Source organism: Episyrphus balteatus, chromosome 3 (assembly GCF_945859705.1).
Source record: "Episyrphus balteatus chromosome 3, idEpiBalt1.1, whole genome shotgun sequence".
NCBI lineage: Eukaryota > Metazoa > Arthropoda > Insecta > Diptera > Syrphidae > Episyrphus > Episyrphus balteatus.
The window spans coordinates 128,255,902-128,282,605 of record NC_079136.1 but is presented as its reverse complement, the minus strand read 5'-3'; the positions used below and the strand labels follow the sequence as shown (position 1 = coordinate 128,282,605).

At 27.2% G+C, this 26,704-nt stretch overlaps 1 protein-coding gene and 1 non-coding gene across 2 annotated transcripts in view; one reads left to right on the top strand and one right to left on the bottom strand.

Moving 5' to 3' along the window:
* Positions 1-906: 906 nt before the first annotated feature.
* LOC129915232 (uncharacterized) overlaps positions 907-26,704 on the top strand; it is a 33,981-nt gene continuing 8,183 nt past the window's right edge. Inside the window, exons 1-4 of the mRNA XM_055994712.1 lie at positions 907-1,444; positions 8,868-9,219; positions 9,291-9,474; positions 9,871-10,054. Coding sequence (XP_055850687.1) covers positions 1,343-1,444; positions 8,868-9,219; positions 9,291-9,474; positions 9,871-10,054 — 822 coding nt within the window. The 5' untranslated portion in view covers positions 907-1,342. The remainder of the gene's footprint in view (positions 1,445-8,867; positions 9,220-9,290; positions 9,475-9,870; positions 10,055-26,704) is intronic.
* Trnah-gug (transfer RNA histidin (anticodon GUG)) lies at positions 26,563-26,634 on the bottom strand. Its single transcript has one exon. It is a non-coding gene; the product is annotated as a tRNA-His (tRNA).

Genomic DNA, 26,704 nt, shown 5'->3' with positions numbered 1-26,704 from the left:
GCAAATTAGTCTTTGCTATGCTAACCTCAACAAAACCAACCAACCGATGAGACACTGTGTACTTACTTACTCTCACTCTCGAATCATGGTTTTCCCCTCAACAGATTCATATAGAATTCTTCTCTGCAACAATTTCTGGCGATCAAACTCCTGAACATTTAGAAGAAAAAAGTGCATTGCGCGAGTCTCGTGAAGCTTGTGACATAACAATACAAGATCACCAGTCACCACAACACACCACCATTTAAACCCTACACCACTCTCTTCAAATTCTCTTAAGACTGCTGCCAGTCCCATTCCCATCAGACAGAAATATATGCACTCAGACATGTGTTGTTTATGATGACAAAGAGTTACCGGCAGGGGAAGGAAGGCAAAAAAGGCCCCACATGGTTCCTCTTCAATTTCGCTTAAGTCGGCAGACCTAGTGGATTCTCTTGGCGGCTGCGACAAGTCGGCACAGAGTTCAAAAATTAAACACAAATTTCGGCACTTTGCCAGTTTCTCACACTTTTTTGACAACTCAGGGATGTTTCTCTCCGATCTTTCTCAGTGTGTGTGTAACTCGCTCTTTCTCTGAATGCTCAGAAGCGGCAAGTCTTAATTTAGGGCGCTCGGAATTTCTTCTTCGCAAAACATCAAAATAGTTTGCGAAATATGTATTGCCCCCTTACCAAGGCATCGCATTGCTTTTTTCTGCACAAAAAGGTTAATTTAATTAAAGTGATGTGTGTATTGGTCTTTTTTGAAAAAAAAAAATTCTTGTTAAGGGTTTATTCTGTTGGCTTGAAGTGTTAAACAGATCAATTACCCGTCTGCTAATATAATTTTTTTTTGAAGAGTTTTTTTTTTGTATTATTTTTTTTATTAATTCAGTGCGACGAGGCGCACAATAGATACAACACAGCCGGCCACATTCTAAGGCTGACGCTAAGCGACACGGTTGGTCATAAATAAATAGTAACACCGCATTCGGTCGGTCGTTTGCAATCATTTGTTTCGGATGAATCTCAAGAGCAACATCGCAACTATTTTTACTGCTCGATTCGTATAAAAGCGGGGAACTCTTTTGAGTATTTCTAAATTCTGTCTGTTGTTTTTTTTTTTTTTTAATATCTGAGAACTGAGAAAATAAATATACACGTAATCTTTGAGATACAGAAATTCACCGGTAATTGTGCGGTAATAGCGCTATGGAAAAACTGTAATGTGCAACAGAAGAAAATAAAAAAAAAAACAGGGAAATAATTATTCTAAGTAAAAAAAAAAAATTATCTGCCATTCAATAATTTTAGCAACTTTTTTCTGTTTTATTAAAAAAAAAACACAAACACAAATAAAAATGAAAGTTTTAAAAAAATGTGCAAAGTGCATTATCAAGGAAATCAAATGGCAAAATTTTGGATTTGAGCATACTGATCCTGAGGATTTTGTTAAATCAAAGGCAAGTTTTTCTAAGCGTTAGAATAAATAGAAAAAAAATAAAAATGAATCTATAAAAATGACTTTGAGTGTTTGAATGCGATAATAAAAAATCGAATCGATAGAAAAAAAAAAATTTGTTTTATGTAACATCAAGGGGAGTATCTATCTTTATTATTTATTTTTTTTCTTTTTGTTTGATTTGTGATTGACTTTGAAAAGACTCAAAATCAAGTGCAATATACCAAGTACCGCTGTCGTGTGCGTATCTATGTAATATAAATTTTGATAACCTCTTACAAGGTAAACATTTCTGATAACAAAAATATGCTGGAAATTAATGTCTGCAGTGTTAGACTAATACACCTTTATAATTTATTATCTTGGTTTGATTGGTATACGCATATGGAAAATTTTATTGTCAATAAAAGCAGAAGGAAGAAATACTGTTTTTTTTTTTTGCAATATTTGGATATGATTTTGGGGTGCTTCCGGTGTGTAATGTGTACTTCTACAAACACAATGAAGAGGCACTTTTTTTTGCTAATATATATGCGAGAGTATTTATTTTGAAAAGAGTCATTTTTTTGTGACCCTGAAGTTTGTATACTTTTTCTTTAAGACCGGAAAAATTTATGTGATTTAAAAAAAGAAGAAAGCAAATCGTCATCTGTTTAAGATTCTAAATTGATAATAATTTTGTTTAGATTTTTTTTTTTAATGATTGCCATCTATGTATATTTAAATTATTAGAAGCAATTGTGAAATAGTTCCTATATTGGTTCAAAAGGTATTTTGAAAGCATAATTCTGAGAGCCAATTCTGACATTATTTTTGAAACTTTGTTTATTTTTGTTAAATAAAAACAAAAACAAAACAACAAACTTCTTTAAAAAAAAATTCGAATGAAAAAAATTTTTTTCTTAACATTATTTATATATCCTTCTGCAAGATTAAAAAAAATGACTGTTTTTTCAAATTTTTCAAGTTATTCTATGCATGGTAAAACAATTCCAAATGTTTCAAAAAAAAAAAAATGTGAACTTTTTTCGGTCACAATATTTTATAGAGAATCAAGTATGAAATTGATGTAGAATATTCCGAGGAATTCGAATATTGTATTCACAATTCCGAAAAAAAAATATTTTCACCCTTTTAAAGATACTTTTTTGTGACCACTTTTTTGAAAAATCGTAATTTTTTTATTTTTGTCCCGTCAAATTCGCACCCGTGTGCCGACAGAAGGTTAATAATGAATGTTTTCGGGGATAACAATTCCCATCTTCAGATTATTAGCAAAATCTAAAATTTATTTAATAAATTTTGTCTTTAAATTCTAAACATTAATTTTTTTAAAAATTTTTTTCTTAAAATAATTTGAAAAATTTATAAACTAAAAATATGATAAAGTAAAAGTGAATAAATGCATCTAGAATTTTTTCTCAAATATTTCTTTGGTCGAAAGTGGTTCTAAAATTTTGTACGTATATTTAAATATAAATATATTTTTACAGTTAAAAAAAAATTTGTCAGGATTTTTAAGAGTTTGAAATTCGAAAATTTTAAATTAAAGAAATATAAATCAAAAGCCTATTTTTAACAAAAAATGGTACAAACAATATTGAAATCGGAATCGATAGGTTTAATATGAAAGTTACAAATTCAAACAAAAATTGTTAAAATCTGCTACTCAAAATGTTTTTCGTATGAAAACACTGTCAAATTCGTTTTTTGAGAAAAATTTCACCAAAAATCAGCATTAAGATTTTTGAAAAAAAAAAAACTTTTACTAGCCCAGGCAAATTATTCAAAATTTCGTTAAATTTTCTTGGGAGCTAGTTTGTTTTGTAGGAATTTTGTTACATAGCAAGACCACATACTTTGTTTTTTCAGTACATACCTAAAAATTTGTTTTGAAACTTAATAAAATTTTATCTCAGAAAAAGAGATTATAAATTTGTTTTGTGAATTTTTCAGTTGGCAATCATTTGGTACCTAATCATTTTTATCAAAAAAAAAACCGTCTTCCATGGATCAAAACTGAACAAAATGGAAATGCAGGCACCAGCTTTCCAATGCAAAAAGAATTATCAAAATTGGTTCACTCAGTCCAAAGTTATGAGGTAACAAACACGAAAAAAAAAAATATAGACGAATTGAATACCTCCTCCGTTTTGGAAGTCGGCAAAAATGATTCATAAACGAATCAATCATTCATTTGAAACTTGCGGGATCATACCTTGGGGATTTACGCAAAATTTGTCAAGATAAAATTAAACAAAAATAAAATATATATGTATGTACTTGTACATATATGAATGGCCAAAGACATTCCTGTCAACAATTTGCATAAATAAAAATACTGTTTAAATTTTTGTCCATTTTCAAAAATATTTAAAATTCTCCTGGTATTTAGCCTCCATATCATTCTAGATATTACTTGTTCAGAAAGAATGGCTAAAATTCATTCTGTAAGAACAAAGAAATTTGTCGTTAAAAGATTGTCATAAAACAATTTTTTGAACAAGCTAAAATTAATAGTAAAATTAAAAACGTTATATTGATAAGTGGTACCATATTGCATGATGTCAGTAAAATTTTTAACACAAAGATTTCCATTGGGTATAATTTTTAAATAAACACTGCACTACTCTCACCAAACATATAAATATGTACCCTATGCTTGTTTTACTTAACTATCAGAAAACAGTGTTAAAATTTTTTAATGATAAGAACAATTATCGTGCTAATTAAATCAATTAGAAAAATGAACCTTCAAAAGACCATATTGATAGCCAAGATCAATAGATGATTCATTTTTTGTTCTTCCTATAAAAAAACAAAAACTCATCAAGTTGATGAGTTGGTTTTAAGTTTATAGACATCACCAATTAAGTAATTTACGGATCATTCAAAAATAAACACAAAAATTCTGTTTTTTTGTAAGTTCCACACAAAATTTATTAATTTAATTCCTAAACTATGAGTGTTAACCTATTTCTTTTTTCACGCGGTCGGTATTTAAAAAAAGAAATAGGACAATAAAATTCACTTTGAAGAATTTATGTCACACAAATTGGCTACCGCAAAAAAAATAAAAATATTATTTTTATTTTTTTTTTAGAAATCAACAAAACATATTTCGTTGTTTTGTTTAAAGTTCATTGTTTATTTGTTGAAATAATTTTATTTAAAAGAAAAATACAAATTTTTATTTGATAATTTCAAAATTGTTAAAATTTAATCTCAACAAATTTGTTTTGCTTATTTCATTTGTAAACAAAAAAATGAAGAAGTCATCAAGAATTAAAACCGCAACTTTCTTTGTAAACTTTGTTTGAGAGCTTATCTCTGTTAGAATCAAAGCATAATAATCAATTTTAATTTGTATTAAAATCATTTTTATTTTCACCATAATGACTGACTGAGAAAGTAGAAGTTATCACTTTTTTGTTTTCATTCAAATTATATTAGTTTTATTATCAATTAACAGCTAAAGTGCGCATTTATCATTAAATTTTGTGTCGATCTGCTCAGCTAAAAAAAAAAATGTTTTAAGAAAATTTATGAAGATTGTTTTGAAACCATCATATAATTATTAAAATAATTTCAATTAATTTCATAGAAATAAAAAATATGTCTAATTAGTTGTTATATCATCTATTTGTTATACAAATAAATAAAACGCACACGTTTTGTTATCATTTAAATTAAATCGAAATAAATCAATTAATTTAATAAATGGTTTGTTTATTAAACTAAATTACTTTTTTTAGAGATAAAAAAAGTGTCTCAAAGTACTTTCTCGTAACCACTTTATGTTTCATTGTAACAATTTTTTATTTTATTTTCCAATGTAAAGTCGACTTTGTTTAATTTCATAAGAATAGAAACAAAGATCATTCTATTATTCTAATGGCTATTTGTAAAGACGTCATAATTCATTGAACTCCCTTTTACGTTTCTTTGTTTTTTTTTTTATTTTTCTTCTGAAACGGGTTTTTTAGCATCTATCTTAACAAAGTTAATAATATAAATTGTTGACAAAATATATATTTTAAATGATCATTGATTATCCAATGTGTCATTATCTTTTTTTTATAGAAATAGGAAACTGTCATTTATTTTTTAATACAGGGTGTTTTATATGTATGTAATTTCACAGAGGACAGTATCAGTATTTGTTTAGTCTATTTGTATCTTTTGAATTAATTCCGCTTAGTATTATTTAAATAAAGATTGTATACTTAATTTAAAAAAGGAAAAAAAAAAACTTTGAAAACACATTTTTGGCTTCTTAAACTTCATATTTCGAAGGTACTTAAATATTAGGTGAACTTAAATTTAAATTTTTTCCTAACCCATCATATTTTTTTACCAGTTATTTTTTCTAGTCTTGGATCCTTACTTGGGAAATTTTTATAGAGTTAAAGTTACTTTGCTTCTTTAAAAAAAATGTTTTGCATATATCACATCCACATTGAAAGATTGACACTCACCTTTAGTTAGTAATGTTCCATACCTTTTGCAAAAAAAAATAATAAGACACTGAGGAATTTCAAATTGCAATAGGTGTTATGATAATAAGATAGCCAATTTATCACGAAATAAAATAGGAATATAAAAGCAACTGTACACATAATATATTTTTTTTTTATAAAGGAATTTTTGCAGATTTCTATCGAAGGTTTAAAATAGGTATATTTTAATTTATTTTTATTCAATAACTTTACACTAGGAAATTCAAAAATGTAATAAAGAATTATTATAAATTATCATAGTTTTATTTGCTTATATAGTAATTAGATAAAATACATAGGTTTGCTTAATGGTATTGTCATCAGTAATTTTCATTTAGTGGAAATAATTAATTTAGTGGAAATAATTAATTTTGCATATTAGCAGATAAAAGGGAGTTTATGGTTTTAAATGTTGTCAAAAAATTTGATGAAAAAGAATTTTGGGATAAATTTTTTTTGATTTTTGGATTAGACTTCTGAATATAAACATAAAGCATCTTTTACGTTTCTTATTTATTTTAATTTCATTTTAATTTTTTATTATTAAAAAAGATTACAGATTTTCCTAAATTTATTTTACTTTTGCAAAAAAAAAAAAAAAAAACATTTTAAACCATTATTGCAGGGTACAACAAAGAATTTTTTTCTTTATTTCTTCTACGTAATCGATCTTAACAATATTTTTTGTTCAAAATCATTTAACCAAAATTAATGTGAAGATTAAAAAAAAAAAAACATTTTTAGATTTAACAAAAATTCAATTTTGTTTTAGAAAAATCTAATTTTGAAAACGGACCAATTGAAATTTTGTGTCAATAAATATTTCCCTTTTAATGACCTACCTTTTTATTCATTTTTGTTTGAAAAAAAAAAAAAATTAAAAATTTGAGTAGTTATAGTACTTTTTTTAAAGACTTCTATAATTAAAAAAAAAATTCTTAAAATTATTCTTTATTAATGCATACTTTCTTTGGAGTTTAAGAATATTATCTATAAAAGAAGTCTTTGTAATTAAAACAAAAAATAAGTTTTATGTTTTTTTACGTTTTTATTTAGTTTCTATTTAAAATATGAATTTCCCATTATACTAGTAAATTTTAAATTAAGAGCAAGTGCATGCGACCCAGCCTTGCACTTAATTAAAAAAAAAAAAAACGATCAATTTACTAAAAAAAATGCTAGTTGTATCTTTTTTATCTCTGAACTTCTCCCAAACTACTAAACCGATTTCAATGAAAAGTGTTTAATCCAGTTAAATAAGGGTTTAACCTCGGAATGAATGTTAGTAGAAATTTTTTTTGCTCAATATCTTCCTTTTGCCATTCTATAACATATCTCAAAAGTCTAGAAAAATCTCATGTGCGCTTGTCGCGATTTCCAGGTCATATCGCGAAATGGAGATTTTCAAAATTAGCAAAAATAGGCTATGGTATAATATACACATATGATACATGATTTCAAGGTATTTTTTAATGCTGATTCCAAAAAATCTAAAATTAAGACAATCTGACGTCTCTGGAAAAAGTTATACCTGTTTTTCATCTGTCAACTCATATTATTATAACAGTTGCAAACTTACTGCCGAAGAACCCTTAAAAATTATGGTAGATGAACCAAATTTTGCATGAAGATTTTAGAATCCATCATTATTAAAAATCAAAACAATCCCTTACAAAAAATATATATACCTATGAAATAATGGTATTTTTTGAAGGAAGAGCAAATTTTAGGATATGCACTAAAGAAGATCCTTGTTCATCTTAGGAATAAGTGCAAATAGGCTAATTTTTTCATTTTAATCTTTGTTTGGATATTCTTTAACTACCCTCAAAAATCAAAAAAAATCTCATGTCCGCAAGTCCTAATTTTCTTGGTTTGAAAATAAGGTGCAGATTTTAAAAAATTAATAAGAAAAGTTTAAATTTTTATATGTATACCAACATAAGCGACATGATTTAAAGGTATTTTTTTAACACTAATTCCAACAAAACTCACAAACAAGTCAACCTGACCATCCCTGAAAAGTAATGTAACTTATTCATGTTGATCTGACACAAATATCTGAAGTGTAGTTTTTCAATTTTTTAAAATCTGCACCTTATCTTCAAACCAAGAAAATTAGGACTTGCGGACATGAGATTTTTTTTTAGATTTTTGAGGGTAGTTAAAGAATATCCAAACAAAGATTAAAATGAAAAATATAGCCTATTTGCACTTATTCCTAAGATGAACAAGAATCTTCTTTAGTGCATATCCTAAAATTTGCTCTTCCTTCAAAAAATACCATTATTTCATAGGTATATATATTTTTTGTAAGGGATTGTTTTGATTTTTAATAATGATGTATTCTAAAATCTTCATGCAAAATTTGGTTCATCTACCATAATTTTTAAGGGTTTTTCGGCAGTAAGTTTGCAACTGTTATAATAATATGAGTTGACAGATGAAAAACAGGTATAACTTTTTCCAGAGACGTCAGATTGTCTTAATTTTAGATTTTTTGAAATCAGCATTAAAAAATACCTTGAAATCATGTATCATATGTGTATATTATACCATAGCCTATTTTTGCTAATTTTGAAAATCTCCATTTCGCGATTTGACCTTGAAAACGCGACAAGCGGACATGAGATTTTTCTAGACTTTTGAGATATGTTATAGAATGGCAAAAGGAAGATAGTGAGCAAAAAAAATTTCTACTAACATTCATTCCGAGATTTACCCCTTTTTTCTCCTTATTTTACTGTATTAGTTTACAAAAAATTTTTTGATTAAAAAAATGGAAAAAATCATTTGTGGAATTCTCTTAGGTACATTCTATATCAAAAATAATAATATGTACGAATTTTCTTAACATTTTCTCTCAAAAAAACTTGAAATTCAAAAATTTAACACATTATTTTTTTGAAATATTTTTCATTACAGTGGCAAAAAGGAGCAAAAAGTCTTCCCTATCTAATCTTCCGATGGATTTTGGCAATATTCTTTGTCGGAATATTTGCCATTTGTATGGCTTTGCAATTTTTTGGTGGCAAAATGTTTATTTATTTAACAAATTGGGGTCTAACGCTATGTGTTGTAACAAACGTCATAGGAGCCCTCATAGTCACACAATGGTATTTCAATATTGGTAGTTTACCTGGAGAAATTGTTAATAAATCATTTGAATCGAAAACACCGAAATTATTGAAATTCTATTGGTTCATTCATTGTATCACCTTGCATTTGGCCCTGGTTGTAACAACAATGTACTGGGCATTTATTTATGGAAAACAAAGTAAGTGATATTATATGTTTTTTTTTGTATTGTTTTTGAATAAATTATATTTGAATTTTTTGTTTTTGCAGAAAAAATCAACAGATTTCCAGCGATAAGCTTCACGACACATACATTCAATACGGTATTTATGGTGGCTGATTTTATTGCAGTTGGATTTCCGGTGCGAATATTGCACAGTTTCTATACAATGATGTTTCCTATATTCTACTGCTTTTGTACCGTGATCTATTATAATTTGGGTGGTTTGGATGAGTAAGTATATGAAGAATAGGGAAATGGAGAACAAAGTAAACTGTCTGTCATGATAAAAACTGTGTGAATGAAAATACAAAAAAAATTTTGTCATGATCCTATGGAAGATGTGATAACTTGTTGATATTTAATAGTGTACCTACTGGCATTTTAATCTCAATACAAAGTTGTTTTTTGTTTACAAGTTCATAATTTTAAAAATTGCAAAATGTTAAAAATATTGATATTTCGATTTTTGTCAAATATCGAATTTTGATTTTTGGACAAATTTTGACCGTATTTTTTATTTTTGAGTTTCATTTTGTACTCCTTTTGTATTTATTAATGAGATTTCTTTATTTTTTTTTTTTTGTTTTTTATTTATTTCATTAATTTTTTTCTATTTTCTTATTTCAGATGTGGGAATCACTTCATTTATCCAATTTTAGACTGGACAAAACCACTAATTGGAATGACAACATTTGGTGGAGTCTTTATTTTGTATTGCATTGCCACAATTCTCACCTTTGCCGGCTATCATATAAAACTTTTTTTGCATAAAAAACTTCATGGCTTCCTTAAAACACATTCAAGTGATTTAGCTTAAGTAACAAAAAAAAAAAAAAAAATAATATTCCTCATTTTATGTGTTTTTTTTTTTTTTTTAATTTCCAGTTCCTTGATAAATAAGATTTTATGTTTTTTTTTTCATTTAATTTTTTAAGTTTAAGAGAGATTATGAGTACTCATTTTATATTATAGAAATCATACATAAATATAATTTTTAGGTTATGCCATTTAAAGTTAATAAGAAAAATGTAAAAAAAAAAAAAAACAATTAAAGGACAATTTATTTAAATATCTATCAGTTGGATGGACAGGTGGCAAATTACATGTACATATTTAATTATATTTGCAATTTACAGCTGTGGCCGGTAAGAGAAAGTGAAAAACATCGGTAGACCACAAAAAAGGGGGTTGATACTTTAGTAATGTTGGAAAATTCAGTGAGTAAACGTGGTTAAAGGGCTAAGAAGATAACTCAAAAAGTGGATGATTCTTTCTTTATAATAGAAATTGTATTAAGAAATTGTATTTTTAAACATTAAATAAGATGGGTGATTACATTAAGCAATCATATTGATTTTAAAACCGTGTCTTGGTTGCCCAGGTAAGTAAACAAGTACTGACAACCAAACTTGAAGAATACCCGAATAATACGAATTTAAATTTTAGGTCCAGAATTGTGGCATTATCTGTACAAGTTTAATTTATACATTTCCTGGCCAAAAATAACTTTTAGTATTAAAATCATTTATCTATTAGATCTTCGATTGAATTTTTTTTGAATTTTTAATTAAATTACCTTCATTTAAACGTTTTTTAAATACATACACTTCGCGTCAGTTGAATAGAAACAACAATTTTTCTTTAGAAAATAGCGATTGGCGCTTCGGTGAGGTAACTTAGTAGATTTTTGGTTTTGCATTTTCAAAGAGGAACTTTTAACAAACAATGTTGTAAAAACAAAAAACCCAAAACAGAAACCGTATGGCTACTAGTTGCGTTTTTCGCATTACTTCACAAAAAACAGTGTTTTTTTTTTGCGTCACTTGAATAGAAACAAGCTCTTAAATTAGATAAAAATGATTCAAAATCATGGACAACACTAATTTTAGTAAAGCAGTATTAAACTTTGACATTATTTGTACATTATAACCAATTATGGGCTACGAGCTACCAATAGGCACCACAGAAAATGCATAAATAGCAGCTAACATTGGAAATGCACTTGCACTTTGCAAAATCGCGAAAGATATTGGAAAATTTGCCAAATTTGTCTGAGCATATTTTTAAAATATCGTAAACTAGTGATTGAATAAAAAAATAAGACAGGTGAGACCCAAATCAAGAGCAGAGAAAAAAATAATTTTAAAACTAGCTGCAATTTCCTTCACTTTGTCGCTAAAATCGGTCAAAAACTTGGTGTTAGTGCGATGGTAATATGTTGGTTTGTTCCATCATGGAAGTTATAAAAAGTGCACAACATTTAAAAAGCCTCAAAATGCAAAATAACAACATTTTAAGTTCTATTAAGATTACAAAAAAAATTAACTATTTAATAGTTGCATTCGAACTGAAAAAAAGTGAGATAAAGAGTGGTTTTCTAAAGAAAAACATACCAACTCAGATGGACCACGTTAATATTAGTCCTATTTCATTGGTTTATGAAAGGATAACTTTTATCGCATCGCCACCAAAGGGCACTAAAATGTGTTATAGTAATACGCTTTGTTTTTATGATGTGCAATAGCAAATTGACGCTTCACGCTTCGAAAAAGGATGCAAACTTTTACAAAGAAGTAATGGAAGAAGCTCTTGGGAAGTTTAGGAACGTGGAAAAACAACCCTCTTATAGAGATTGCACAAGAAAAAACCAGAAAAAACAACGCAATAGAAACAAAACAGATGCATTCCGGATGAAAACGAAAGTTTATTTCACTTATTCAAACCTTAAAATGTAGAAAATGTCATTTTCTTAATTTGTAAGAAGTTACCAAACACTTTTATCACTTTCTCCAATTAGGTTCACGATTGTGTACAGTACAAGTGCATTTTCAATATAAGCTGCTATTTATGCATTTTCTGTGATGCCTAATGGTAGCTCGTAGCCCATAATTGGTTATAATGTACAAATAATGTCAAAGTTTAATACTGCTTTACTAAAATTAGTGTTGTCCATGATTTTTAATCATTTTTATCTAATTTAAAAGCTTGTTTCTATTCAAGTGACTCAAAAAAAAACACTGTTTTTTGTGAAGTAATGCGAAAAAACGCAACTAGTAGCCATACGGTTTCTGTTTTGGTTTTTTTGTTTTTACAACATTGTTTGTTAAAAGTTCCTCTTTGAAAATGCAAAACCAAAAATCTACTAAGTTACCTCACCGAAGCGCCAATCGCTATTTTCTAAAGAAAAATTGTTGTTTCTATTCAAGTGACGCGTAGTGTAAATAAATATAATTTGCTATGCTTTAATTGTTAATATCTATTAATATACAATTCATTAAGCAATGCGATCAGAAATTATATTAGTCATTTAAAAATCATAAAAAATAACAGCACCAAGGTGGTCTTTACTGATATGATAACACACGAAGGAATGAAATAAATTTTAGAAATTTCTATTGAACAATCAATAAAAAGATATAATTTTTGATATGCATTGGAATGCAATTCTTAAAAGTTTTATTATTATGACTGTGCGGAAACGTATCTAATTTTGTTTCGCTTTTTATTTTTTAAAAGAAATTTATTACTATTATACGGTTAGGTATAAATAATATATTAAGTGGCGGATTTACTCTCCCCGAACTTCTTCTTAATTTCAATACTCAATATTGAATTATTTAAATATTTGTAGATGACCTACAAAAATTGTAGCATTAAAAAAATTGGGTACGTTAAAATTTAGAACATTTTATATTGATAATTTCACGATCAGTAGTTATCTACTGCTTGAGAAAATAGACAAGGTTCCCGAAAGTCGTTTCTTTTTTAAGTTTTTTCAATAAACATATAGTCAAAGAGTTTGATTTTTTGACTCCTTACACCCTTAATGACAAATTTAAAATCATACAGAAAAAAACAGGGAAAAAATAAAAAAAATTAAAAAAAAAATAAAACAATTTTCATTAGGTACAGCTCCGAAACCGCGAGGTGAGATTTTTTATACTATTTTCGATCTATTTTATTTTATGAAAAATTGTCATAAAATAACTGAATTTTCAAACTTTGGTGATTTAGGACTCAAAGACAAATTTTTGGTAAGAAAAAAATAACACAATGTAAGTTTAAAGCTTATAAAATTTCAAATAATCGCAACTGAAAACCATATCCGTGCATCAGGGGCGTACACAGTACACACCATTGGGGCAAGCGGGGGGGTGCCCCGGGGCCCCCGACCGACGATAGGACCCCCACTGGACCCAATGCAGAGAAGTCAACTTATTATAAAAGTAACGAAGCAAAAAGATAAGATATTTGACATGACCTTTGGGTAAAAGAGAGACAAATTATTTTCTTCAGCATAATGCATATGGTAGCCAGCCACAATGTAATATTTCATCTTAAAAAAATTAATATCACAAGGGCCCCAAAAAATAAATTGCATTTATGAAGAAAAATTATATTTTATATGAGGGCCCCAACAAATATTACTTTAAAAATCTTAGCGACCAACAAATTATAGGTACGTCAAAAAAAAAATGTATGGCGTATACGTACTTTTTTATTTGTTTTTTTTTTTTTTATCAAAGGGCCAAATATTAATATTAAAGGGGCCCCAAAATTTAGTCTTGCCCCGGGGCCCCAGCAACAACAACGTACGCCTCTGTCCGTGCTATATTCCTTTTCAACTTACGTCAATTTCTTCGGAATCGAAACATATCAATACTTTTTTTAGTGGGGAATTTCGACTTTTAAAAATTGAATTCGTCCAAAAAATTAGTTCACGAACTATTAGTTCTTAAGTCAACAATTTTTCAACATATCTAAAGCTTCGATCTAAGATATTTGATAGGAGAGAATTTTGAATGGCAGCGTAGGTACTAGTCTCTACCAGCAAACGTTCTTATCAGCAAACTCCAAAAGTTATTACATTAAACTCTAAGACAGCATTTAAGATTTTCATAAACAAGTTCAAATAGATACCGATATGTTTTGATTTTGTTTCGAAAATTCCAAAATTATTATAAACTTTTTTTTTTAATTCTTGAAAAATTCAATGAATTTTTAATACATAAGCTTTTATCTGGTCACTAAAATCAATTTTTGCCATTACATTTTTTTTTAAATTTTAGTTCTAGGTGACGGTGGTCTTGAAAACGCGGCAGGTCTTATAAAAATCGACCCCAAAAGTAATGGGATCGTAACGATCTCAGGATTTGAGCAAATAATTTTTGAGAAATTCAATTTCAAAGTCAAAATTAAAAAAAAAAAAATTTTTTTGAATTAAGTTAATTTTTTTTTTAAATTTGAATTACAATTTACAAGTTTTTGAATGTTCTATTTAGTTCTTAGTAAAATCCTTAAAAAATAGATGCAAAATACTATTCTAGTTGTTCAAAAAAGGAAAGAAAAGATAGGCACTTTTATATAATAATGGTTATTTAATCAACAGATTTGTAAGTTCTAATCACCCTTAGGGCCAGTTTGTTCACAGTCGATTATCTTTTGATCAAGAATTATTCTATAGAAAAATCCTTGATTAAAGATAATCGAGTGTGAACAAACCGGCCCTTAGTGTGACTCAGAATCAACCCCAAGAACGTTGTAGTATTTTGGCTCCTTTTTTGAGCTTTTTTGATCATTTTTTGGTGTTTTTTTTTAATGTTTTTTTTGCCACTTTTAGAGTTTTGTATTTTTTTTTAATTTTTATATTTTTTAAAGTTATTTTTATTATATGTTCTAAATATTTCAGGACTATTTTTGAAATGTAAGAGCTATCATGTTACGTATAACAGAAAAATATCCCACATTACATAGATTTCAGGACAGCTAAGGTCCTCAGGGACCACAAAACCTTTTCTCGATTTTCATCGTGAGAGCCATTTTTCATGAATCCATGTTGACTTTTCGCGTTAATTTAAAAAAAAAAGAAGACGTCTTGATCAGCAGCGTAATGCAGTGACTTTTTTTTTCCATTTCATTTGAGGCTATTTTTTTTTTTTTAATTTGAAATAAATTTAAAAAAAGCTAAAAAAAAAATTTGGAGAAAAGATATACATTTTTCCTTAAATCTCAAAAACTAAGATACTTTTAAACATGCGGTTTTTTGTTTTTGACTTAAAATCAATGAGAGCATAGATTTGTGTAAAAAAATGTACCCTTTATTAAAAACAATTGAATAAAATAAACTAAAAGAAAAAAAAATATTTTTTTCTAAAATAATAACTTTAAAATTAAATTTCTCAAAAACTATTTACTCAATCAACTTCAAATAAACATCAAATTCAAGGAGTATATTTTAGCTTTCCAAAAAGGTATGGGACATTATAATGTGCTTTAGTTTTTTGTTGAATTTCTTTTTTTTTAATTCTAAGTCAAAAGTATTTATATGTATAATTCCTGTAACTCAAAAAAGGGATCAGGTACGATTTTGAAATTTACAAATTTGGAATCCTGAGATCATTTCAAACAAATCTGCATCATTACTTTTGGGGTCCATTTTTATAAAACCTGCAGCGTTTTCAAGACCACCCCGTGAGGTCTTGATTAATAAACTACTACAAAAGGGCAATGTCGTACCTATACCAACTTTATTGAATTTTTTATATTTTTTGCACAAATCACTTAGTCCAGTCATTTCGTTGGAAAAAAATAGGTTTAGAAATTCAAATGAACCGATAAGGCTAAATTTTGGATATGTTGCAGGAGGTGCTTAGAAGTTCTATGAGCTTTTTCCTTCATTTTGAAAAAAAGGATAAAATTGTTTTTTTTTTTGACAATAACTTCTGGAAAAAAAAAATTTCATTTTCTCTTAAAAAAAGATTTTCAACCAAAAGTAATCAAAAGAACACATAATTTAGAAAAAAAACAAATATTTGAAATGTATCTGTTTGAATTCGCAAATTCAAATACATAGTATGCATACTTCTAGGCGTTTTATACATAGCTCATATTGTCACTATTTTTATATGACGAGCATCACCAAATGTAGGTAATATCAACAAAGCTTAATATCGCACTATAATCTATAAAACTATCATAAACAAGTTTATCTATTCATCAAAACTTATTCGCAAACAGTTTTTTTTTTATATTTATCTAGAAAATCCCAACACTCATCAATAAAATATTTCTTATCACAACAAACTTGTTAAACCTCCAATAAGAGGATGTAAAGATAAAAAAAAAGTCGAATAACAAAACTAATCACACCTGTTTCAATGAGACACTCTCAGCCTTCATTAAAAAATGGATAAAAAGAAATAACAAAAAAGAAAAACAGTACAAAAATGTAAACAAATCAAAAGTTTAGATAACTATCATTTTTACTTGCGATATAGGTACTATAGGGCAAGTTTAGGATTCGTAAAAAAAATCGAACTCGAGATAACAATTTTACATGACATTACGATGATGGAGAATGCCAAAAAAGTGGGTCCGGCAATTCTGTCTGTCTGTCTGTCTCTATCTGGAGCTGCAGCCTAAACGAGTGAAGTGATTTTCTTCAAACTTGGTAGTTAGCAGTTTTTGGTGATTCCCTAGAGGGGAAATTGAAATTTTTTTTTTATGACCAAAACTAACGGTACCTGCCATATAACGGAAATAGAAAAGTTAATTTTTTTCAAAAACGGCTCTAACGATTTTTATTAAAATTTTTGTGTGTAGTACTACACATAAGGGCCAACTTTTCAAAAAAAAAAAAAATATTTTTTGTACCGTTATTAACGGTACCTGTCATAGAACGGTTTTTTTCGTTTCTGAATATCTCGTACAACATTAACCTGATTTAAATGAAAATTTTTATACAAAAGTGTGTGTAGTAAAGATAATATTAAAATTTTAGAAAATTTTCAAAAAACGCATTTTTGGTTTTTTAAAAAATATTTCAAAAATTTTTTTTGAAAAATCAATTTTTTGAAAACGGATCAATGAAAAATGTTGAAATTTAGGTTTTATGTGTAAATTAATTATTTCTTCACAATGGCATACCAACTTTTTTTTTGAAAAATGTTAAAAAATTTTTATATAAAAAAACTATTTTTTTAAAAAACGGCTCCTACAATTTTCGAAAATTTTTTTCTAAAAATACCTTTTTATACGATAAATAAAATAGCATATTTGTTTTTTATTTTAAGATAATTTAAAACGGAGTTTAATTTATTATAAAAACAGATTTAATTTTTTTATACTACTTATGAAATTTCTTCAAAATATCAAATTTTAAATTTCTTGAATAAAAAGCTTTAACATTATAGTTACTTTAAGCATAAGAGCAAGTACGTGCGACCCCAGTCGTGCAATTTATTTATGAAAACAATCAAAACTCAAAACATACAGCAATATGGTTTTATTGGTTTGAGTTTATTTCGCCCATATTTCACTCAGTACTAAAAAATCTTTTTTTTTTTTGCATTTCAACTCATATAAAACAGGTATTTTGAGCTAAAGGTAAAAAAGCAGAACCCAGCTCGTTGGCTGAAAGTCAATTCTGTCAGTCTAAGACACCATTGCAAACTGTTCGGTCATCACAAAAGCTCTCAATTCTATATGACGACGACGAGAGACGGTTTAAGCCATCAACATTAGTCAGTCAGCCATGTAGATTATGCGCGTCGTCGTTAGTCTTGAGTGGATATCTAAGCGTGCGTTTGTTATTTTAAGCCATTGCAGACGGCATTAGGCCTTGACGGCGGCTCGGCTTCGTCGGTTTTTTCAACTCATAAATAAATATTGTTAATTTGACCCAAATTTTGGCCCAAATTTCATTTTGTGGGACTAAGTGGTGCGTTTTCTTTTTTGGCGCTAAGACAGAAAAGTTAATTGGCACGAGGTTAATGAGAGTGATTTTGTATGCCCTTTGAGTGTTTTTCATATTACCCCTCTCAAAAAATTGTTGTGATTAAACAAAAAGATAATTAAAAAAAAATGCAACGATAAAATTTGACATATTGTAGAAGTCCATCAAAAGTTTCTCTCTCTCTGTCTTGATTTTGATTTGGATTGAGTTGATGACTTTGTTCAATTTTTTTTGTTGCAAATTAATTATTGTTTGTGTTCAAGAGCCGAGACGGTTTCATGTGATTTGTTAACCTTATTGGCTGATTAAATTGTGATTGAGTATTCAAAGCGCGCGGTTTACTGAACGATAAGTTTTTCGCCTCTTAAAGGTAAGTGTTCTTCATATTAATTTTCCTTAACGTGTTTGGAATTTTATGTTTTTTTTTTTTTTCTATGTCAAATTCAATTTGAGTGTGTCTAATGAAGAACAAAAACTCAAAGCAAACTTCAATGACAGTTATTCAGAGTAGTTGTAAGCTGACCTTGTTACTTCTTCATTTTTAGTGTCTGGTTAAAAATATGTAAACATTCATTTTGGGTGACTTAATATTTCCGCTAAGTGTGATGGTATAAATATTGTACAGGGTGTTTTTTTTATTGTCAGTTGTTTTGTTGAGTTTTCAAAATGTAAAAGACCATAAATTCCTCCATGGACACAATAATAAAACATTGTATGCGTTTGAGATAATTGCAATGCTGCACGCATCATAGAAAGAAAGCACACACAAAAAATCTTGGCAAAAATGCAAATTAAATTAAACTCAAAGTGAAAAGTTTTGACAAATATTTATAGAAAATTGGAAAGTAGTTGTTATAGACGTTGTCAATTTCTAATTGAAGTATCAACTACTTATAAATTCCCAAACGTCTTAAAATTTTCGAAAATTGTTGCCCGAATTCTTTCTCACTTTTAATTGCAGGTTTTCTTCGTCGTGTATACGGCAAAAATATGGATAGATACAACAGAATTACTGCAGCACGAATAAAGTCATAATGCTAAAATTGAATGACTTCATTGTTGTTTAAATAACAAACCTTGAAAAAGAAGAGAAATATCATAACAACAAGATTTTAAAAAAGTTTATTAATAAATTTAATGCTAAATTAATACAATGCTAACTGGTATTTCACAGCATTTTATAGGTGTGTTCTTGATAATTGGAAAAGTTATCCGTTTGGGCAATTGTATTACAAAAAATACAAGGCAAGTAAAAAACTACTGATTCATCAATTTTCCAACGATTTTAATTTAAATTTAATAAAGAAATACCGACACGAGAGTCAGGTTAAATTAACATCCAAATTTAGGATGAAACAAATGTTTTTGTACTGAACATTAATGTTTAAATTTTTGTCCTAAAACATAACCATTTTTGACCACTTTTGGCTTCGCCTTTTACCTTTTTTACAACCCAAAACTTTCGAAAAAAATGGATTTTAAAAATTGGGAACCATATAAGAACATTGCTGCTAAAAGAATGTTTTTTTTTTTCAATTTTTTTGATGCGTTCGATGGGAGTTCATTTATACATCATTAATAAACTTTGTTTAACATTACTTCCCACCTTCCGAGAACTGCATTTAGTTTTTATTTTCAAAAAAAAAAAAAAATTATTTAAAAAAAAACGTCCAAAAACATTTTTTCCATCCATTTTTCAAAGACTATCATTTTGAAAAGCACAATAGGTAATTATCTAAAATGACGACCCTTCAAAATTTTTCTTACTTTTGATCTTTCAGACATAAAAAAATAGTTTTATTTTTTTGATGATTTAGAACTTTTAAAGTGTGACCATTTAAGAAACATAGTTGTTGTGATTTTCAAAAGAATCATCTTTGGAAAAAAAAAATATTTTTTAATTATTTATTTTTCCTAAAAAGGGTTGGTCAAAGAAGTTAAAAATTAGAAAAAGTTGACATTATTTGGTCTCTTTTGAAACATCTACAAAACTACAGTCGGTTAAAATCTAACCAAATTAATTAGTTCTTGACTTTAAATTTAAATTTTGACGCAATGCTAAAAGAGTATATTTATGTAATTCTTAATAATAGTTTCCATTTTTGTTTAGTTTTTTCTAGGTTAATGAATATTCTTATCAATTTTTTTTTTTTCAATCTAAGAGATAGTAACAATTTGGCACATTTGACGCCATTTTGGATAATAATATTCTTTAATAGCTTAAAAGCGGTAGGTATCTAGAAAAAGTAAAATTTTAAAAAATAGCATCAAGAAAAACGGGATTTTAATGACAGGAATTAAAAAAAAAAAAAAACAAGATTCTGAAAATTGGGATATCGAAATCAACCCGTTTTAAACCTTTTTTTCGGTATTTCTAAAAAAAAAAAGATTTTAAAAAGCAATAATCCGATTTTCTCCACATTTATAAGATGTTATCACTTCAAAAATGCTAAAGTTTTCGGGTTTTTTTTGTTTTATTTATAAAAAAGGAACATAACCTTGTCGGTGTGATATCTAATTTTGTATTCATAAAAACACTTCAAACGTTTTTGTTAACAATGCCAACAAGAAAGCAGATAATAATTAAACATTTTCTATCTGTCAAGCAAACACAAATGTTTACTTGTTATCTTTGTGCTTTTTCCAAAGCTGCATTTTTGTTTTCATTTATGACCTTGTTTTATGTTAACATATGTTTTTTGTTTTCGATAAGAAAATGTATTAAAACCGTTACAGGTTGAATTTTTTGAGTCACGATTTAAGGTAATGAGTTTAAAAATATTGTTTACATCAGGAAAACTGTTGAATGAGACGATATTTTGGAAATAAGTGTAGTTAAGTGTAGTTAAATTTATTTTTTTTTTTATGAAAATAGACTTTAAATTTTGTTAATTTATAATGTAATTTTAAGTTATTATTTTTTGTATTATTTAGTAATTTCATTTCACAAAAAATCTCTTAACTCACTGTACACAAAAAAAAATCAGGTTCACATAATGCCCATCCATAAATGATATCAAAGCTTTACCTATAGAGTGGTTTGTATACCTGCATAAAATTGCCTTTTTGATTGTTCCATTATTAGATTGCACTTTATTAGAATAATGTTTTCCGGGGTGAGAAGGGGCATAAATACAAATACAAATACAAAAAAAAAATACTAAACAATGCAACTGACATCAATTTTTATTGTTGTTGTTGTTATAGTAAAATTGAATTACAAAAGAGCGTCTTGATTTTGCCTATAGCTTTTATAATTGGCCTACCAAATGACCCACACTAATTACGCTAGACAATTTAATAATTATTTGTATCTTCCATTTATCTGACTCTGTAGAATCATACACAAACTATAACCTTTTAAGCAGATGAGGACTTTTTTGCATTTGTTATCTCTCACGTGGATGTAAGAATTCCATATATCTTTTGTTGAATAAATCAGAATTAAAAAAAAAAAACTGTTGCATTCGAAATAACAATAAATCAAAGTTGAATTCCCAGATGGAAGAATCTATCTGAGTGAGCATTAAAAAAAAATTAAAGAATGAATATGCACATCCTTGATTGAGGATAAAATTAAAATGTTTATTTCCATTTTCTGACATAAATATCATCTGATTATTACACTCAACTCGCTTTGTAATTATTTTAATTTTTTTTTTCTATTTCCATTTTTGTTTGCCGAGGTTTATGGGAAAGAACTGGTTTTTTGTTGATTTAGCCAACAACTATTGAGACTATTATGTAAGAGGTTTGTAAGTTTGTAAGACTCATGCAATAGTCTTTTCATATTCAGACTTTGAGACTGGAAACTAGGTAATGAAATCACTACGCGTATGGACTTTGACAGTTTTTTTTTTTTCATAATTTTGTTTTTTTTTTCTATCATGCGATAGTTTGATGTAATTTAACTTGAGAGCAATTTAAATGGCTTGCTTTAAATGCAGTTACACAAAATCTCGTTGGTTTTGTAAAAAAAAAAGTATATTTAAATACCTAGCACTTAATTGTACAAGTGGTTAAATACGTTCAATTAATAAATACATTTCAAACAAGTAGATTATGATGTTTAATTTATTTGGGTAATGTTGTCTTTTTATTTTTATTAAATTTTGAATTTGAAAAAATCTATAAAGCTTTTTCAATTTTATATCATAAAAAGTGAAACAAATTTTGTTCGCAAACAGCAAGTACCTAATTCAGCAACCAGACCTCGCAAAAAATGTTAGTTTTCATTTGTCAATAGAGCTTAAAGAGGCCTTTCTTTTGATGTATCACTCGATGGATTCGGAGAACTTTTTTGAAAATACATTATTTTTAGGCAAGGGGTTGATTTTTCTCGAAAATCTTAAAAAAATAGATTTGTAAAAAACATAAATGGATAGGCCTATTTATTGCCAACTCATATCTCTAAACCAAATCTTGTTTCAAGACCTTGATCCGAAATTATCTGCTTCCGAATGTAAAAAAATCATTAAAAAAAAAAAAAAAAAATCGATTGCAAATATGTAATTCAGCAACCAGACGTTCAAGAAACTTTTGGTTTTCAGTTATGAATAGAGCTCAGAAAGGCCTTTCTTTTAATGTACCATTTGATGGATTTAGAGAACTTTTTTGAAAATACATTATTTTTAGGTAAGGGGTTAACCTTGATTTTTTGTCAAAAATCTTAAAAAATAGATTTGTAATTTTTTTATATAAATGGATAGTCCTATTCATTGTGAGCTCATATCTGCAAACCAAATCTTGTTTCAACACCTTGATCCGAAAATATTTGCTTCCGAATGTAAAAATGTAAGAAATTTAAAATATTTCGATTGCAAATAATTCAGCAACCAGACATGCAAGAAACTTTTGGTTTTCAGTTATGAATAGAGCTTCAAGAGACCTTTCTTTTGATGTATCATTTGATGGATTTAGAGAGCTTTCGAAAATATGAAAATAGTATACCTATAGATATTTGGTTTTAAATAACTTAAGAATCAGACCTTTCTTATAACGTCTTTTTTTACGGTTTCAAAGATCAAATAGAGTGTATTTTTTTCTTCTTGGAAATCTTTAAAAATTTAGTTTTTCAATTTTCAGAAAGCTGAAAAACTTTGAAGAACAAACTTCTCAGCTTTTTTTTTGTAATCATATAGGTAGGTACTGTCTACTTAACACTCATCTTCCAAAGATTAGAGCTTGTTTAAAAAAAAAACCATCTACTCCCGTTTTAATTTGCCTACACATGTCACTATGTTTTTTTTTTTTTTTATTAAAGTCAACAATGACAATTCATTTTAAACGCCCTGATTTTTTTTTTTTTCAGAAATACCCAAATCAAATTCATTCATTTACAGTTCGCGTGAATTTTAATCAGCAGAAACGAGATTACACTAAGATTTGCTGTTAATAATGACGATGAGTATAATGTCCATTCAAAGAATTTTGGGGATAAACTGGAATACAATTTTGATTTTATGACGTAGTTATGAGTACTATCTTAAGAAGTTTAATATTTTTGTTTACACATGAAATGAATCATATAAGAAATATAACATTATCTATCTGTTTTTTATTGTCAATTCTACTATAGGATTTCCAATTCCTAAAAAAGACAACACTTGCACTTTTTTATGCTTGATTGTGGGTTGAACTCATTTATATAAATCATTGCAGTCGTGATATTAGATTGAGTGTGATAGTTAAATTTCTGCGATATATGACACGTTCCGGGATTTTAAATTTTTGTATCCTTAATTATATGGAATAGAAATTCAAAACAAAAACTGTGTTATTAATTCTAAACAAAATAAAAATAGCTTAACTGATTTAAATGATTTGGGATTAAAAAAACAGTCTTTGAAAAGAATTGAAACGGGTTTTAATTTTTAGTGTTAAATTTCTATTTTTCTTTCCATTTAACAAAAAAAAAAAATACAACATAAAGTGTATCAAACAATATTATTTTTGAGCGATAAACAATCAACTTTGAAATAAACAAAATACTAAATACCATACCGTAAGCACACGATGACTTTTATTTATTTATTTTTTAGTGTAATAAAAGTAATAATTAAAATTTCACCTAGCTAGGGGGTATGAAATTTAATAACTCTTTGAATTCTTAAAATTTTAAAGGAACCACACTTAAATTTTGTATATGGTCAGATTGTAAAAGTTTCTGATAAGTCCTCTAATTAAGATTATATTGTAGAATTATAAACTTGCAGGGAGGGCTTTAGTATCTATTACTTTTTGTGCTAAATTTGAAAGAATCATAAATATAAGTGATAAATTTATTTTAACTTATCACAAAAAATCAAAGCATAAACTAATAAATCTGTCAATAATATTTATAATGTTTTTATTGCAATTTTTTTTTTGTTTTTGTTTTATCTGAATTCTTTAATAAGAATTAGAACAATTTGACTTCTTTAATAATGTTTTGACCAAATTTTGTATTAGAATGGGTTGTTGGAGATCAGATTCATTCGAAGTTTTGTCAATACGAGTTGGTTCATACGATCGAGTTAATATTTAAAATAATCTGACAAGTTAATTTTGAAAAAGATTAAACTTTATACTAAAAAAATTAAAATGTGTGTCTGTTTTCGAATTTTTTTCATAACAAAATCAAATCATATTTGTTTAGAAAGTATAAAAGTTTAGAAAGTAAGAAAGCATTTTTATTTTCTCATAAACTAAAAAGTCCTTAGAATTCATTTTTTAATTTTTCGGATTTGATTATTTTCTTTAACTTAAGACTGAGAAAAAAAAATATAAAAAAAAAAACAAAATTATTTGAAAAGAATTTTGATTGAAAAAAATATTCTCTCTGTGTCAAAAAAAAATCTTTTTTTCTTATTCAAAAAAGCATTTCATAAATATTTATAAACGTTTTATCAAATTTATTAAAAATTCATAAGAAAACAATTTTTTTTTTAAATAAAACTGGTATATTTATGTACTTACCTACACAAAATTAAAGTGCTGCAAACTGGATAGTTGGAAATTTTTGAAACAAAATTGATCGATTAAGCATTAACTTGAAGCAGAAGATTTTATTTAAATTAAAATATTTAAATGACATTTGTTTCTTAATTTATTTATATTCAGTTGAAAATTGGATAAGAAAAATATGTATATAAACGATTTGGACTTAACTGAATAATACTGAATTTCATAACATATTACCGCTAAATCTTTGCGTCGAAATCTTAAGTTTTTTTCTCAATTTCACATGAACTTTTCTCGTTATGAGTTTAATTTTGCCAGACGTGTCGCGACGTTTAGGAAAATTTTAAGTGATATTTATTTATTTTATAAAAAAATTATTATTTATTAAAAAATCGTAAAACTCACTCAAACTCACTTTTTTATATAACTTTACAGAAAATGTTAAACTGTTTTTTTAATAATTTGTTTACTATTGCATGTACCTACCTACCTATGTATTTCTCAAAAAAAAAAAAAAAAAATCCATTGATTTTTACAATTTTAGAGAGATTTTATGTAGAAAATGCCATGAAATAAAACAAAAGCAACTACTTTGATTGTTGTTTTGTTAAAAATTTAAAACAAGTCATCATCACTTTGGAATTGTTTACATTTTCTATTCAAAAGAAAACAGAGTGATTATCATCATAAACACATATTCCATGTGAATAACCTCATTCATGGTTACAAAATACATAATTGACCTCATCACCTTGAGATCAAGCTTCTATGCGATCAAGCAACTCCATATAAAAACGAAACCTCATAATTATTAATAAATAAAAACAACTTTTGCGTACTTAAAAGTAAACAACACAATTTACTTTTAATTTTTTTTTTAAACGCCCTTTCATGAATTTTTAATAAAACTTATGAATTTTCAAACTTATAGTTTTTTTTTCGTAGTCACGTAGGTAGGTAATTAAAATACATTAATTCAATCAGATGGCGCGAATGGTAACCTTTTAAGAGTTTAACTACCTTTACCATGTAACTACTTAACTTAAAAAAATAAAATTTGACTACCAATATTTTTTTTTTTAATTTAAATATTTAATTGTACCTAAATGTCTTCGAAAAATTCCTACTCTTCTGTCAAGTGTTATAACTACTTAAATAAAATAAAAATAACTACTCATTAAAAATTTCATCAAACCCAGACAATAACAAAACAATAATAAAGTTTTTGTTTACAATTATGAGACCATAACTGCAAACAACACAATATTTTATTTCCCAACCAAGTTCAGGGTCAATTATAGTAACATATGGAAGCTAGACTCACTATAGTCTTGTAAAATTGCATTATTTAATAAAATAATAATTATTGCTTGACACGCACATCGTACGCATTGACTGTGAATTATTTTGCATGCATCAATTTATTTATGATGTACCCTTCTCTATTTAAATTTAATTATAAAACAATAAAATTAAGATGAAATTTAATTTAATTTCAAATTTTTATTTTTTGAAAATAATTATTATTTTTCTTTAACAAATAAATGCAAATTCAAAATAAATCATGTCTTATTTTTCTTAATTTCCTCAGAATTAAAAAAAAAAAACATATTCCACCCCTCCGTGACAATGTTTTGATACATTGCCGTGACCAGGATTCGAACCTGGGTTACCACGGCCACAACGTGGGGTCCTAACCACTAGACGATCACGGCTATTGGGGTGATGTGAAAACACTCATCTCAATGTCTAATATAAAAATAGAAATTTAATAGCCATTGTGTT